The sequence below is a fragment of the Panthera leo genome, chromosome A2, assembly GCF_018350215.1.
Source record: "Panthera leo isolate Ple1 chromosome A2, P.leo_Ple1_pat1.1, whole genome shotgun sequence".
Lineage (NCBI taxonomy): Eukaryota > Metazoa > Chordata > Mammalia > Carnivora > Felidae > Panthera > Panthera leo.
In genome coordinates, this window is record NC_056680.1 from 19595115 (window position 1) to 19612388 (window position 17274).

At 35.4% G+C, this 17274-nt stretch overlaps 1 protein-coding gene across 4 annotated transcripts in view; it reads left to right on the plus strand.

The window, feature by feature from the left end:
* Nucleotides 1-17274, plus strand: part of DOCK3 (dedicator of cytokinesis 3) — a 595846-nt gene that overhangs the window by 195659 nt on the left and 382913 nt on the right. For all 4 annotated transcript variants that reach the window (XM_042929498.1, XM_042929501.1, XM_042929500.1 and 1 more), the window contains one exon: nucleotides 346-401. In XM_042929498.1, coding sequence (XP_042785432.1) covers nucleotides 346-401 — 56 coding nt within the window. The remainder of the gene's footprint in view (nucleotides 1-345; nucleotides 402-17274) is intronic.

Here is a 17274-nt window from a genome sequence, read left to right on the forward strand (position 1 = left end):
AGGGGATAGTTTTGTAGATACATGCCAAGCTTTGTATATAAGTCTATATCCTGAGAGTGATTAGGTGGAATATTTCCAATCTGTAACTTAAAATAATCTTTTTGGTTGTTGCTTAAGATCACAGTTTTCACCTGAAGATAGACTCTGAGTGCAAATGACAATGAAATCCCTATCTAATGTGTATAGTTCGTGCAATTTTGCATTCTTAATATGCAAAGTGGTTGCTATGTTAAGAGCTCTACTGTATTGTTGATTTCCATGCTGAAATCTGGCTGCTATTTTAGTATATATGTGATGTTAATCAGAAATTGCTTTTTCTAATGGGAAATCTTTTCTCTTTTACAGGGTATCTTTCCTGTAAATTATATTCACTTGAAAAAGGCAATTGTCAGTAATAGGGGGTGAGTAGTTGGCCTTACTAAATTTATTCATAATTTTTATAGATTGTGGAGGAAGGCTTTTTTTCATTTTGGTTTGTAGTATAAAATATGCTATTAACATGTTTTCCTGCCAAAAATAAGTTTGCTTTATCATATATAATGTAATATGTAATTCTGAGAATATAATTATTTCTTAAAATACTGACAACTTTAATATCTTTTCTTCTGTACCTGAAAGGTAACCTGGGTTGTGAATTTTCTAAAAACATAATGCATGCAGTATGTTTTTAATAATTTATTTATTACTTTGAGAATAGGTTCTGATAGGATAACAAGTACAATCTCTGAATAGAAGAGAGCAAGATGTAAATACATCAAAGTGTTAACATTTGTTGTTTTTGCACATTCACATTGTGAGTGACTTAGAAATTCTTTACTGTCGTGCTCTAATTTTAAAAATAATAAATATGTGTTATTATAAAATTGTGATTTTATTTTCCAGAATTTATCATTCTAAAATATAAAATTTAAGGTACTATATAAGTGTGATAGCTTTTGGTACTAGAAATAATGCTTTTGAACAGAGGTTGAGTAAGCATCAGAGTTTAGTGAGGGCTTAATCAGGAAACAAGAACTTATGAGTCGCTTTACAAGGTAGAATTTAATATGGGTTATTGTTTACATACATGTTTGAAAATGAAAAAAAAAGAGGAAATACTGATGTAACCAAAAATAATAACTTCAGAAAGAAGTCTATACTCTGTAGGCTGGGGATACAAAAGATAATGGGCTGGGGATACTAGAACTCAGGATCTGGGAAGATGGGTCTTGAGATACCAGAGCTCAAACATCTGAGGAGTAAGAACATCACATGGCTGTTGCTGGTATATATGAAGAAGGGCAGTGAGGCTGTTTCTGGGAATGCCAATAACAACTGGAGGCTGGGACCTATTTTCTCTGGTTGGGAACTGTGTATAGGAACAGCAAGAAACACTTCTTCTTGTCTCCTTTTCCCCAGTATCTTTCAGGTGCCCCCAGTAGACAGAGGAGCTTGTGAGGCAAAGTTGGCAAATCCCAGCCTCAGAGTCAGTGCCTAGAAGGGTGGATTTAGAGATGAGAGGTATTATTAGGTGACTGGTATGCATTCTAAAATAAAATTTGTTATTGAGGAATAGTAAGCCTGTAAGAAGATTCTGATATGAATGCATGATCAGCATACCTTTTTTTAATTCTTCTTCTTCTTTTATAAAATATCAAAGACAAACAGATATAGAGAAAGGAAACTTGAAAATCCTCTTTTAGTGAAAGTTTGCAACAAATAGTCTATCTCAAATTTATAGGAAAGACTGCCAAAAGCATCAAGACTGTATAGAAGTTGTGTGGAAAAAGGAAGAGAGAGTGTCTAGACCTGGACCAGGAAGGCATATATTTCTGAAAGTACTAATAATGTGAATAATAATTTCCGAATGTGAATAGCTCACCTCAAAATGCAAAATATAATGCAAAAATACAAAATTCAAAAATAATGCCCCTGATTTATAACACTTAGTTCGGTAATAAGACTGATAAGAGCTGAAATTGACAGAAACTGCATGGAAGTGAGATGAGACAAGGAGATAGAATGTTTAGGGATCTAGAAATAGAGTACCTCAGAAAATGCTAGCAAAATAATACACTTCCTGATTGATAACCAGGGACTCATCTTAAATCCAAGAGCAATGTTCCCTGTTTATAATAGTTGTAAAGGAAATTGAGGACCACTTTGTTAGCAGAAAAATCTCTACCTTGATTCAGTTTGTTTCTGGAAGGCAAAGGAGATATGGCTTAAAGAATTATACAGAGCAGCCATATTTGGTTTTTGTTTTTTTTTAATGTGTAAGAGAATTGGTTTGATTTCTTTTTTTTAAAATTTTTTTATTATGAAATTTATTGTCAAATTGTTTTCCATACAACACCCAGTGCTCATCCCAACAGGTGCCCTCAATACCCATCACCCACCCACCCCTTCGTCCCACCCCCCATAAACCCTCAGTTTGTTCTCAGTTTTTAGGAGTCAGAGCAGCCATATTTGTTGGAAGCACACTTTCTCTAAGGAAGCAGAGAAATCGGTTTTTTGATGTAAATTTTAGAAAGCTACGTAGAATCAATTCAGTAGGCAAACCTCCCACAGTGTGGTGGTCCTAAATAATATTTCTGAAATCTGAAGAAAGTATTAAAAAAATTGTCTTTAGGTGCTGAAGAGCAATCAATGTAGGGAGGATCTTTTTTCCCCCAAGTTTTTATTTAAATTCCAGTTAGTTAACATATAGTGTAATGTTAGTTGCAGGTGTAGAATGTAGTGATTCATCACAAGTGCCCTCCTTAATCCCCGTCACCTATTTGACCCCTCCCCGCATCCACCTCCCCTCAGGTAACCATCAGTTAATTCTCTATAGTTAAGTATCTGTTTCTTGGTCTCTTTCTGAAAGTCAGTCTCTTTCTCTCTTTAAAATGTATGGAGGATCTTGGGGAATTTTGATCCTTGAAGGAAGGGATTCATAAAGGAAGAGTTCATGTTTATTTTGGCTTTTTTTCCACAGAGAATTTTTCAGTTTGCTGTTAACTGGTGGAGCAGATTCCAAACAGAAAGTGGTAGTCTTTCAGGGATGAGGAAACAGGCTGGAGTTTGGAACTCTCAGGGAGATTGGAAAGTAAGAGGTTAAAACCTGGAGAGAAGAGAACCTCAGAGAATTAGGGTCTTAATCTGTTTGCAAATTCCCCTTAAGTAATTGAGTTAGTTCTAGCTTCTTTTGAGCTATGTAAGAGTTGAGGAATCTTAGAGAGTACAGCTAGCAAACTGAATAGACTTCACCAGCCACTTAATATTGGTGAAAAAAATATTAGAGTTCAAGGACTGGCAAGTTATAGGGGCCTTGGTAAAGTATTTTGGACTTTCTGTTGAGATTGCTAAAGGAACATACCCTGTAAATAAGGGCTATGCCCTTGGATAAAGGACCAAACTAAAGATATATAGGGCAAAAGTGAAATAGTCTAGCCATAACAAAGCATAAACATCTGAAAACAAGGGATGTTAGAAGAATACTGTCACTCAGAAATAGCCAGTATAATATGTTAATGTGATTTCCCATTTTTTTTATACGTGGTATTTTTACTCTGTTCCCTGTTATGAGTTAATTCTCCTTTATCATTTTTTCTCCCCCACTCTTATAAATATTACATTGATGATATATCTCTTTTTGGTATCCTTTTTCTTCCTTAATTTCTATGGCTATTCTTGTTCCATTCTTCCTCTTGGGCCTCCCTTCATCATTCTTCTCTGACTCCTATTCCAAGCCCTTAATCCATGAGCTTTATCTCTACTCTAATCATTTATGTGCAAAATGTGCCTTTTTTGTTCAGGTAGAGTAAGGTAGACAGTTTGACTACAGTGTGTGAAGGTGATGTCAGTAAAAGGAGATGAGTCCAGAGTGGCAGCAAAGGAATAAATATTGTAGGGCCTTGTAGGCTATGTCAGGGATGTTATCTTTTATTGAATGATCCTGGAAGTCACTAAAAACTTTCAGAAAGAGAAGGGACATATTTTTATTTAATTTTAAAAGTGTTATTCTGGGCTGCTTTGTTGAAACTAGAACTATAGTGGGAAAAGGTCAGAAGCAAGGAGACTTGGTAGAATACTATAGAGGTCCATGGAAGACAGAATGATAGCTTGGATTCACATGTTCCCTGGTGTGATGAGAAGTGGTAAGGTGCCATATATTTTGAAGTTAGAGCTGACAGTATTTGTTGAGCATGTAGAGTAGACAAAAAAGGAATTGAAGATGACTTCAGGGTTTTTTGTCTTAATAACCCTGGAGATGTGGTTGCCATTCACAGAAATGTGGAAGCTTGGGAAAGGATATATTTTGGGGAGGAAATCAAAGGATTCAATTTTGGACATGTTAAGTTTAAAATGACTCTTAGACTCAAGTGGAGATATTAGGTAAGCAGTTGACTATGAATGTGGAGTTCTGAGGAGAGTTTGGCACTTCAAACATAGATTTGGAAGTCATCAGCATTCAAATGGTATTTAAAACTACGGGCTGGATGAGAACAGTAAAGGAATTTCTGTAGATGGAGAAGTGAGGTGAAGACAGAATACTGGGGAACTGTAATGTTTAAAGATAAAGTGAAGAAGAGAATCAGAAGAATCTAAAAAGTTGTGCCCAGTGAGGTACGTAGAGAAATGAAACAGTAGTGTCTTGGAGACCAAGCAAAGAAAGTATTTAGAGGATGGACTAATCAAATATGTCTGGTGTTGTTGAATAAGATTGAAGATCTAGTTAGGAGTGGTTGGGGTAGACTAGTAAGAATGAAAACCCAATAAGAAGAAATTTGAGAGAGAATGAAAGAAGAGGAAGTAGAATACAGGAAAGACTCATGGGCCAAAGACTTAAGACTCTTATAACCATAACTGAAGGGCAGATGGCAACATAATTTGGTTTTGGGATAATTCTTCTATGTAATCCTTTTTAAAAAATCACCAGACTCTTCTTACCTAATTTTTTATTTTGAAAAATTTCAAATCTATACACAGATTACAAGAATAATATAAATAACACTTATATCCTTTCCCCTGAATTTAGTAGTTACGAGCATTTTGCCATATTAAGCTCACGTTCTCTCCCCAGCCTTGCTTTTAACATGAGAGTAAGTTTTAGACATTCTAATACTTTACTGTTAAATATTTGAGTATGTGTCTTCTAAGAAAAAGGACATTCTTTAACATGATCACAATATAATTATTATACTCAAGAAATTTACCATTGATACTAGTACTATAATATATCTAGTTCATATTCAAATATCCCTAATTTTCCCAAGAATGTCCTTTATAGCTGTTTTTGTTTGATTGCTTTTTTTGGTGGGGGTATGGTCTAGGAGTCAAAAAAATAAGTACTGTCAGGCTTTCAGTTATGAGATGAATAAGTCATGGGGGAAAAAGGTACAGCATAAAGAATATAGTCAATGCTTTTGTAATAGTGTTGTTTGGTGACAGATGATAGCTACACTTGTGGTGAGCATAGTGTAATACATAGAGAAATTGAATCACTATGTAGTTCACCTGAAACTAATGTAACATTCTGTGTCAACTATACTGAAATGAAAAAAAAATTTAAATCTTCATAACTGGTGTATAGAAATGAGACAGATTTTTGTATATTCATTTTGTATCCTGAGATTTTACTGAATTTGTGTATCAGTTCCAGCAGTTTTTTGGTGGTGTCTTTTGAGTTTTCTATATAGAGTATCATGTCATCTATACATAGTGAAAGTTTGACTTCTTTGCCAATTTGGATGCCTATTATTTCTTTTTGTTGTCTGATTTCTGAGGCTAGGACTTCCAGTACTGTGTTAAATAACAGTGGTGAGAATGGACATCCCTTTCTTGTTCCTGACCCTAGAGGAAAAGCTTTCAGTTTTTCCCCATTGAACATGATATTAGCTGTGGGTTTTTCATATATGGCCTTTATTATGTTCAGATATGTTCCCGCTAAGTTGGTCCGAGGGTTGTGGGTTATTGTTAAGCTGTTTAACAGATATGTTCCCGCTAAACCTACTTTGTTGAGGGTCTTTATCATGAATGGATGTTGTACTTTGTCAAGTGCTTTTTCTGCATCTGGAGAGGATCATATGGTTCTTATCTGTTTTATTTCATGTTATGTTATGTTATGTTATGTTATGTTATGTTATGTTATGTTATGTTATGTTATGTTATGTTAGAGAACATTAGCAGGGGAGAGGGACAGAGGGAGAGAGAAAGAGGGAGGGAGAGAGGGGGGGAAGGAGGGAGATAGAGATGGAGAGAATCTTCAGACTCCATGCTCAGTGTATCATGCTCAATTTGTATCAAGTTGCTTGATTTGCGAATATTGAACCACCCTGGCAAACCAGGAGTAAATCCCACTTGATCATGGTGAATGGTTCTTTTAATGTACTGTTGGATTCAGTTTGCTAATATTTTGTTGCAAAAAGTCTCTTTTTCAGTGTTGTCTTTATCTGGTTTGGAATTGGTAATGCTGGCCTCATGGAATGAGTTTGGGAGTTTTCCTTCCATTTGTATTTTTTGGAACAGTTTGAGAGGAATAGGTATTAACTCGTCTTTAAATGTTTGGTAGAATCCCTCTGTGAAGTCATCTGGCCCTGGACTTTTGTTTGTTTGGAGATGTTTGATTACTGATTCAGTTTTTTTTTCTAGATATCAATCTGTTCAAGTTTTCTATTTCTTCTTGTTTCAGTTTTGGTAGTTTATACGTTTCTAGGATTTTATATCCATTTCTTCCAGATTTTCTGGTTTGTTGACATATAATTTTTCATAATATTCTCATAATTGTTTGTATTTCTCTGGTGTTGGTTGTGATTTCTCCTCTCTCACATGTGATTTATTTATTTGGGTCCTTTCTATTTTTGATAAGTGTGTTCTTTTTTCCTTTTATGATGTTTACATAAAATCTCTGGGTCAAAGAGCACCATAGAAATGCCCAGGTCAGTTGTTTTGCAAAATGTCCCTCAGTTTGTATTTGCCTAAATGTTTTTTCCTAAGTGGGTGATGGGCATTGAGGAGGGCACGTGTTGGGATGAGCACTGGTTGTTGTATAGAAACCAATTTGACAATAAATTTCATATTAAATAAATAAACAAACAAATAAATAAATAAATGTTTTTTTCCTGGTTAGACTCAGCGTAAGCATTTTAGATTGCAATACTACGTAGGTGGTATTGTGGATTAAAACAATCATATTTCTCCTGCAGGTCCTCCCAGCTCATGATATGATTAGCAAGACCAGGGCTTGGGGCTCTACCTTAGTAAATAGTAGCTGAGAACAAAGGCCTCAATCAGTGAACGTGCATTGTGTTTCTATCATGTGCCTTCTTCATTGTATCCTGCCATACCTGTGGAAAAGATGACCCTGTGCTCTCAATGCTTCTTAGGATATATCATCTGCTTCTTGGAAAACTTGTACGATTTTTGCTGAAGTGCTTTTGTTTTTGTTTTTTATTTGGTTGACAGGGAATGAAATTACTTCAATAGGCTATGGAAATTTTCTTGTGGGGACTTTTAAAATTTACATAGTTTTCAGTTAGCTTTTAAAGTTTTTCTTCACATCTGGGTTTTCTCATTCTTAAAATGATCCACCAGTTTTTGTAAAGTTTTACTGAAAAAAATATACATTTGTATATTTGAAGATAGTAAATTTGTAGTAAATTTGAAGATTTTAGGGCTGATAAGAAAAAAGATATGGCTACAAGATGGAAGGAACATACTATGAGCTTTATTTAGGCAGAATTTTGACGGGTTGTAAAGGTAAGTCCCTAACAGCTGGAGACCTCCTGGCAGCGCAGGGCCATACCTATAACAGGAAGAGGGCACAGGAACCCCTGGGAGAGAAGGGACTTGTGTATCTAGATTATGTTACTTAGCTGCATGATGGGAAATCTCTGAGTCAAAGATCACCATAGAATAGCAGCGGCTTATGATCTTTTATAGCCCAGGGTGGGTCTAAACTGTGGCTAGCAGTTATTGAGTGCAGCTTTATTAATGTAAAATGACAGGCTCTAAATGGCTAAAAATATGCTTATTTGGGTTATATTAGAAGCAGTTGGATGTAAAATTTTGGCACTGGTGGGCTGTGAGCTAATGGTGCTCTCTTGCTGTGAAGAGGTAAATAATACAGGGTCCTGTATACAAGAGACACTTTGGCACATTCATATAACACCATTACATTATGAAACACTTGTAAATATTTTTTATTTTAAGTTGTGGGAAGTTAGTGGCATGATTTAAATTAGGAATAGCCAACTTCTGTAGTTTTAGGAGTTGTCGGTTTTACTGATTACTAACCAAACTTTAGTTTACTTGAAAAATAGTTTACTTGAAGCAGAGATAATACCTATCCTTCTCAAGCTTTTCCAAGAAATAGAAAGGGAAGGAAAACTTCCAGACCCATTCTATGAAGCCAGTATTACTTTGATTCCTAAACCAGAGACCCAGTACAAAAAAAGAACTACAGGCCAATATCCCTGATGAATATGGATGCAGAAATTCTCAATAAGATACTAGCAAATCGAATTCAACAGCATATAAAAAGAATTATTCACCATGATCAAGTGGGATTCATTCCTGGGATGCAGGGCTGGTTCAACATTCGCAAATCAATCAACGGGATACATCACATTAATAAAAGAAAAGATAAGAACCATATGATCCTGTCAATCAATGCAGAAAAAGCCTTTGACAAAATTCAGCACCCTTTCTTAATAAAAACCCTCGAGAAAGTCGGGATAGAAGGAACATACTTAAACATCATAAAAGCCATTTATGAAAAGCCCACAGCTAACATCATCCTCAACGGGGAAAAACTGAGAGCTTTTTCCCTGAGATCAGGAACACGACAGGGATGCCCACTCTCACCGCTGCTGTTTAACATAGTGTTGGAAGTTCTAGCATCAGCAATCAGACAACAAAAGGAAATCAAAGGCATCAAAATTGGCAAAGATGAAGTCAAGCTTTCACTTTTTGCAGATGACATGATACTATACATGGAAAATCCGACAGACTCCACCAAAAGTCTGCTAGAACTGATACATGAATTCAGCAAAGTTGCAGGATACAAAATCAATGTACTGAAATCAGTTGCATTCTTATACACTAACAATGAAGCAACAGAAAGACAAATAAAGACACTGATCCCATTCACAATTGCACCAAGAAGCATAAAATACCCAGGAATAAATCTAACCAAAGATGTAACAGATCTGTATGCTGAAAACTATAGAAAGCTTATGCAGGTAATTGAAGAAGATATAAAGAAATGGAAAGACATTCCCTGCTCATGGATTGGAAGAATAAATATTGTCAAAATGTCAATACTACCCAAAGCTATCTACACATTCAATGCAATCCCAATCAAAATTGCACCAGCATTCTTCTCGAAACTAGAACAAGCAATCCTAAAATTCATATGGAACCACAAAAGGCCCCGAATAGCCAAAGTAATTTTGAAGAAGAAGACCAAAGCAGGAGGCATCACAATCCCAGACTTTAGCCTCTACTACAAAGCTGTCATCATCAAGACAGCATGGTATTGGCATAAAAACAGACACATAGACCAATGGAATAGAATAGAAACCCCAGAACTAGACCCACAAACGTATGGCCAACTAATCTTTGACAAGGCAGGAAAGAACATCCAATGGAAAAAAGACAGTCTCTTTAACAACTGGTGCTGGGAGAATTGGACAGCAACATGCAGAAGGTTGAAACTAGACCACTTTCTCACACCATTCACAAAAATAAACTCAAAATGGATAAAGGACCTGAATGTGAGACAGGAAACCATCAAAACCTTAGAGGAGAAAGCAGGAAAAGACCTCTCTGACCTCAGCTGTAGCAATCTCTTACTCGGCACATCCCCAAAGGCAAGGGAATTAAAAGCAAAAGTGAATTACTGGGACCTTATGAAGATAAAAAGCTTCTGCACAGCAAAGGAAACAACCGACAAAACTAAAAGGCAACCAACGGAATGGGAAAAGATATTTGCAAATGACATATCGGACAAAGGGCTAGTATCCAAAATCTATAAAGAGCTCATCAAACTCCACACCCGAAAAACAAATAACCCAGTGAAGAAATGGGCAGAAAACATGAATAGACACTTCTCTAAAGAAGACATCCAGATGGCCAACAGGCACATGAAAAGATGCTCAACGTCGCTCCTTATCAGGGAAATACAAATCAAAACCACACTCAGATATCACCTCACGCCAGTCAGAGTGGCCAAAATGAACAAATCAGGAGACTATAGATGCTGGAGAGGATGTGGAGAAACGGGAACCCTCTTGCACTGTTGGTGGGAATGCAAATTGGTGCAGTCGCTCTGGAAAGCAGTGTGGAGGTTCCTCAGAAAATTAAAAATAGACCTACCCTATGACCCAGCAATAGCACTGCTAGGAATTTACCCAAGGGATACAGGAGTACTGATGCATAGGGGCACTTGTACCCCAATGTTTATAGCAGCACTCTCAACAATAGCCAAATTATGGAAAGAGCCTAAATGTCCATCAACTGATGAATGGATAAAGAAATTGTGGTTTATATACACAATGGAATACTACGTGGCAATGAGAAAAAATGAAATATGGCCTTTCGTAGCAACATGGATGGAACTGGAGAGTGTGATGCTAAGTGAAATAAGCCATACAGAGAAAGACAGATACCATATGGTTTCACTCTTATGTGGATCCTGAGAAACTTAACAGAAACCCATGGGGGAGGGGAAGGGAAAAAAAAAAAAAAGGTTAGAGTGGGAGAGAGCCAAAGCATAAGAGACTGTTAAAAACTGAGAAGAAACTGAGGGTTGTTGGGGGTTGGGAGGGAGGGGAGGGTGGGTGATGGGTATTGAGGAGGGCACCTTTTGGGATGAGCACTGGGTGTTGTATGGAAACCAATTTGACAGTAAATTTCATATATTAAAAAAATAAAAATAAAAAAAAATAAAAAAATAAAATGTTCTCAAAAAAAAAAAAAAAAAAAAAGAAAAATAGTTTACTTGAAAAGAAGGTTATAAATTTGACCCTAGATTCCTAAATTTATTTTAGGAGGGATGCACAAGGTATTACAGGTAGGCGAATGACATACTCCTCTTATGTTCTGTTTAAGGGATTATTCATGTTCATATTATTTTTTGGATTTGCCTCTTTAGTCTGGTTTAATGAGTGTGGTTTTAAAGTGGGTTGAGTGTGTGTGGGAGATTGCACATAGGAAAATACATGTGTGCTGTAAGGAACACATGAGAACAGCATCAATTTAAGTACTAATGTATAACATTTCTTTTCTCTGGAACTTTTATTTTTGTTTGTATAGTTACTGAAATAACTTCTGTCTTCATTAGAGATGAACATCAGAACTGATTTTTAAAGAAATTCCTTTTTGCAGTATTTTTTCTAAATGTTCCATTTTCCCTCTTTACTAGATAATTTTCATCAGCTTACAACTTCTTGAACTCATTACTTTGTTTTCTCACAGCAAAATTTCTCAAGAGTTGGCTATGCAACAGTGCTTATTGAATATGAATAAGTAGTCTTTTGGTATATTATGTTCATTATTACTTCTTTATATTTTTGATTTTTAAAAACACATATAATTCTGTAACAAAACTTATTTATACTACTAGAGAAAACAGGCAAAGCCTAGTAACTTGCTGATGGGAAAACTGCAACTTCTATGTGAATGTTTCCTAAATGCTTAAGGTAGAGAGAAATGTATGTGTATACACACACTCTAAGGCTGTATTAAATTCTGAGTTGAAATTCATACTCTCTTTGCTCAGAATAAGATAATTAAGTCCCTATTTAAGTATTTGTTTTGTTAGTAACATTTTACCTTAAAAATATTCAGGAGTATGTAAGTTAGTTTAATGTTTGAGACATGCTTCAGTTTGAACAGATGGTTTTTCACCATTTAAGAAAGAATGTGGTTGAACAAGAGGGTATTATTCTAAGCGAAATTAGTCAGTCTGAGGAAGACAAATATATGACTTCACTCATATGAGGACTTTAAGAGACCAAACATGAACATAAGAGAAGGAAAGCAAAAATAATTTAAAAACAGGGAGGAGGACAAAACCTAAGAGACTGTTAAATATGGAGAACAAACAGAGGGTTACTGGAGGGGTTGTGGGAGGGGGATGGGCTAAATGGGTAAGAGGCATTAAGGAATCTAGTCCTGAAATCATTGTTGTACTATGTGATAACTAACTTGAATGTAAATTAAAAAAATAAACTAAAAAAAAAAAAAAAAAAAGAAAGAATGTGGTTGATAAGAGTCACACATTCACCATGACTAAGCCATGCCAGTGCATTGGATATAATGTGTTTTGGTTTCTGCAAAGCATATGACAACCTCATTTAATATCCCTATGGATATATAGGCAAGATGCTAACAAAGTTAATTTATAGATTGTTGGACATCTGTCAAAGAATGTTTATCACTTCTTTCTTTGTGCCAGTGTTCTATTGTACTTAGATTATTCTTACCTGTGTGTCTTCATCTTTAGCTCAGTGCCTGACATGTAGCAGACACTTAGTAAACATGATGGGTAAATGAGTAAGTTAGAGACTTTAACAATTTGATAACTAATATAGTAGTTTTCTGATGGCAAGCCATAGGACATACTTCTTATCCATAGTCATACTTAAAAAAGACTAGATAACCTAGAAATATAAATTAAAACAATTTTCCTTACGTTATTGGAAGGATCTAAGGTAGCTCACAGAAGGAAAGGAAAAGCTAGTGTCCCAGTTTTCAGAAAGGAGAGAAGCTAGAATGGTTCACTAAATCTGGAATGTAGAACTTACTTAATGTACAGTCTCTTCTGGGTGCCACTCTTGCAGTTTTATACTGTTTTCCATCCATCTGTTACTCTTTCTGAGACTCACATTAACAAGAGAGTGGCACTTATACACTAATAATGAAGCAACAGAAAGACAAAGAAACTGATCCCATTCACAATTGCACCAAGAAGCATAAAATACCTAGGAATAAATCTAACCAAAGATGTAACAGATCTGTATGCTGAAAACTATAGAAAGCTTATGCAGGTAATTGAAGAAGATATAAAGAAATGGAAAGACATTCCCTGCTCATGGATTGGAAGAATAAATATTGTCAAAATGTCAATACTACCCAAAGCTATCTACACATTCAATGCAATCCCAATCAAAATTGCACCAGCATTCTTCTCGAAACTAGAACAAGCAATCCTAAAATTCATATGGAACCACAAAAGGCCCCGAATAGCCAAAGTAATTTTGAAGAAGAAGACCAAAGCAGGAGGCATCACAATCCCAGACTTTAGCCTCTACTACAAAGCTGTAATCATCAAGACAGCATGGTATTGGCACAAAAACAGACACATAGACCAGTGGAATAGAATAGAAACCCCAGAACTAGACCCACAAACGTATGGCCAACTCATCTTTGACAAAGCAAGAAAGAATATCCAATGGAAAAAAGACAGTCTCTTTAACAACTGGTGCTGGGAGAACTGGACAGCAACATGCAGAAGGTTGAAACTAGACCACTTTCTCACACCATTCACAAAAATAAACTCAAAATGGATAAAGGACCTGAATGTGAGACAGGAAACCATCAAAACCTTAGAGGAGAAAGCAGGAAAAGACCTCTCTGACCTCAGCCACAGCAATTTCTTACTTGACACATCCCCAAAGGCAAGGGAACTAAAAGCAAAAATGAATTACTGGGACTTTATGAAGATAAAAAGCTTTTGCAGAGCAAAGGAAACAACCAACAAAATTAAAAGGCAATGAATGGAATGGGAAAAGATATTTGCAAATGACATATCGGACAAAGGAGTAGTATCCAAAATCTATAAAGAGCTCACCAAACTCCACACCTGAAAAACAAATAACCCAGTGAAGAAATGGGCAGAAAACATGAATAGACACTTCTCTAAAGAAGACTTTCGGATGGCCAACAGGCACATGAAAAGGTGCTCAACATCACTCCTCATCAGGGAAATACAAATCAAAACCACACTCAGATATCACCTCACGCCAGTCAGAGTGGCCAAAATGAACAAATCAGGAGACTATTTGTGCCCATGGATGGTGCGTTTGCAAGCCTTTACATATGGCTCACAATTCTGCGGAAGTACAGATAATCTCTGTAGGATCAGGAGAAGACAAACAACTTGAGCATTTCAGGGTTTTTCCCAGGGATCACCTGGCCTGGCTTTGTGAGATCAAGAGAAGGCATCTTTAGGAATTCTCACTAAATCAGGAGTAAGAGATGTGGAGCAGGAGCATGCATAGAAAAGGTCTGAGAGAGCTTCATAATTTATTCTTGCACTGACTAGTAAAGGCATTTGTCTCCTGAAGTCCTTCAGCAAAGACTAGAGAAGATAAGTTCTTTGAATAAAAGACAGAAATGCAAAACTTCAAGGAATAAGAAAAATTAAGGAAATATTACACCACCAAAGAAACACATTAGTTTTCAATTTACTATCCTGAAAGAAATGGAGATCTATAAATTGCTTGAAAGGGAATTTAACATAATTATATTCTTTTTTTTCCTAAAAGAAAAAGAAAAAAAGAACATAATTATGTTAAAGGAAGCTCAGCAGCTACTATAGAGCATAGATGGATAATGAAATTAGGAAAAGAACAGATGAACAAAAAAGGAAGTTCTACAAAGAGATAGAACTGAAAAAATAAAAGAACCAAATTCTGGAGCTGAAGAATACAGTAAACAAAATGAAAAATGTAATTGATAGTGTTAATAATAGACTTGGTCAAACAGAAGAAAAAATCTGTGAACCCAACAATAAGTTACTTGAAAATATCCAGCCAGAAGAGAGAAAAAAAAAAAAAAAAGAAAAAGAAGGAATGAAAAGGAATGAACGCAGTCTACAGGGTTTATGGAATCATCCTCTTGAACTAGTAAATGCCTTGTGGTAGTCCCAGAAGGAGAGGAGAGAGAGTTAGGGTAGAAAACTAATTTAGAGTAATGGCTAAAAACTTCCCAAACCTGGGCAGAGATATGGACATCCAGGTTCATGAAGCTCAAAGCTCTCTAAACAGTTCAACCTAAAGAAGACTTCTTCAAGACGTGTTATATCAAACTGTTAAAAGTTAAAAACAAAGAGAAAAATTTGAAAGTAGCAACATAAAGAGAGTAGTTGCATAGAAGGGAAACTCCATAAAGCTATCAGCAGTTTCACAGCAGAAGCCTAACAAGCCAGGAGTAAATGAGATGATGTATTTATAGTGCTGAAAGAAAAAAAAAAAAAACCTGCCAACCAAGAATACTTTATCTGTCGAAGTTATCTTTCATATATGAAGGAGAAATAAAGACTTTCCCAGAAAGATAAAACCTGAGGGAGTTAATCTGCACTAGATACATTTTATAAGCAATGCTGCAGGGTGTTTTTGGAGCTGAAAAGGGTATTAGTTAACGTGAAAACATATGAAGGTGTAAAACACATTGGTAAAGTATATAGTCAAGTTTAGAATATTTTAATACTGTAATGGTGTGTAAACTACCTTTAACTCTAGTATAAAGGTGAAAAGACAAAGTATTACAAATAATGATAGCCAAAATACCAACATTATTTTTCATAGAACTAGAACAAATAATACGGAAATTTTTATGGAACCCTGAATAGGCCAAAGCAGTCTTAAGAAAGAAGAACAAAGCTGAAGGTATCATAATTCCAGACTTCAAGATATATACTACAAAGCTGTAGAAATCAAAGCAATATGGTACCAGCACAAAAATAGATATAAATGATCAATGGAACAGAAGAGTCCAGAAATAAACTTATGCTTATATTGTCAGTTAATCTATGCCAAAGAGGCAAGAATATACAATGGGGGAAAAGACAATCTCTTCAATAAGTGATGCTGGGAAAACTGGACAGCTACATGCAGAAGAATGAAACTAGACCACTTTGTTACCCCATATACAAAAATAAAATAAAAATGCATTGAAGACCTAAATATAAGACCTGAAACCATGAAACTCCTAGAAGAGAAAATAGGCAGTAATTTCTCTGACATCAGCTGTAGCAACATTTTTCTAGCTATGTCTCCTAAGGCGAAGGAAAGAAAAGCAAACATAAATTATTGGGACTACATCAATATAAAAAGATTTTGCACAGCAAAGGAAACCATCAACAAAAACAAAAAGGTAACCTACTGAATGGGAGAAGATATTTGCAAATTATCTAATAAGGGGTTATTCAAAATGTATAAAGAATTGATACAACTCAACACCAAAAAACTAAATAATCTCATTAAAAATTGGTAGAAGATTAATTGACCATATAGTTTGAGTTTTCTGTTCTGTTCTATTGATCTGTGTGTCTGTTTTTGTGCTAATAGCAAAGTATTTTGATCACTACAGCTTTGTAATATAACTGGAAGTCTGGAATTGTGCTGCCTCTAGCTTTGCTTTGCTTTTTAAAAGTTGCTTTGGCTATTCAGGGTCTTTTGTGGTTCCATACAAATTTTATAATTGTTTGTTCTAGCTCTGTGAAAAATGCTGTTGGTATTTTGATATGGATTACATTAAAAGTGTAGATAGCTTTGGGCAGTGTAGACATTTTAACAATATTTGTTCTTTGAGTCCATGAGCATGGAGTGTCTTTCCATTTCTTTGTGCCCTCTTCAGTTTCTTTCAATAATGTTTTATAGTTTTTAGAGTACAGGCATTTCACTTCTTTGGTTAGGTTTATTGATAGCTATCTTATGGTTTTTGGTGCAATTGTAAATGGGATCAATTCCTTAATTTCTCTTTCTGCTGTTTCATTATTTGTGTATAGAAATGCAATAAATTTCTGTACGTTGATTTTGTATCCTACAACTTTACTGAACTTGTGTATCAGTTCTAGCAGTGTTTCGTTAGAATCTTTCAGGTTTTCTATATATAGTATGATGTCATCTGCAAATAGTGAAAATTTTACTTCTTCCTTATTGATTTCATTCCCATTATTTCTTTTGGTTGTTTGATTGCTGTGGCTATGGCTTTTCAGTACTATGTTGAATAAAAGTGGTGAGAGTGGACATCTTTGTCTCTTATTCCTGACCTTAGGAGAAAAGCTTTCCATTTTTCCCTGTTGAGGATGATGTTAGCTGTGGTTTTTCATATAAGGCTTTTATTATGTTGAGGTATGTTCCCTCTAAATCTGCTTTGTTGAGGGTTTTTATTATGAATGGATGTTGTTCTTTCTTAAATGCTTTTCTGCATCTATTGAAAGGATCATACAGTTTTTATCCTTTTCTTCGGATATTTTAAAACCTTGGCTACAATTTATGATTATATCCCTCCTTTTACACT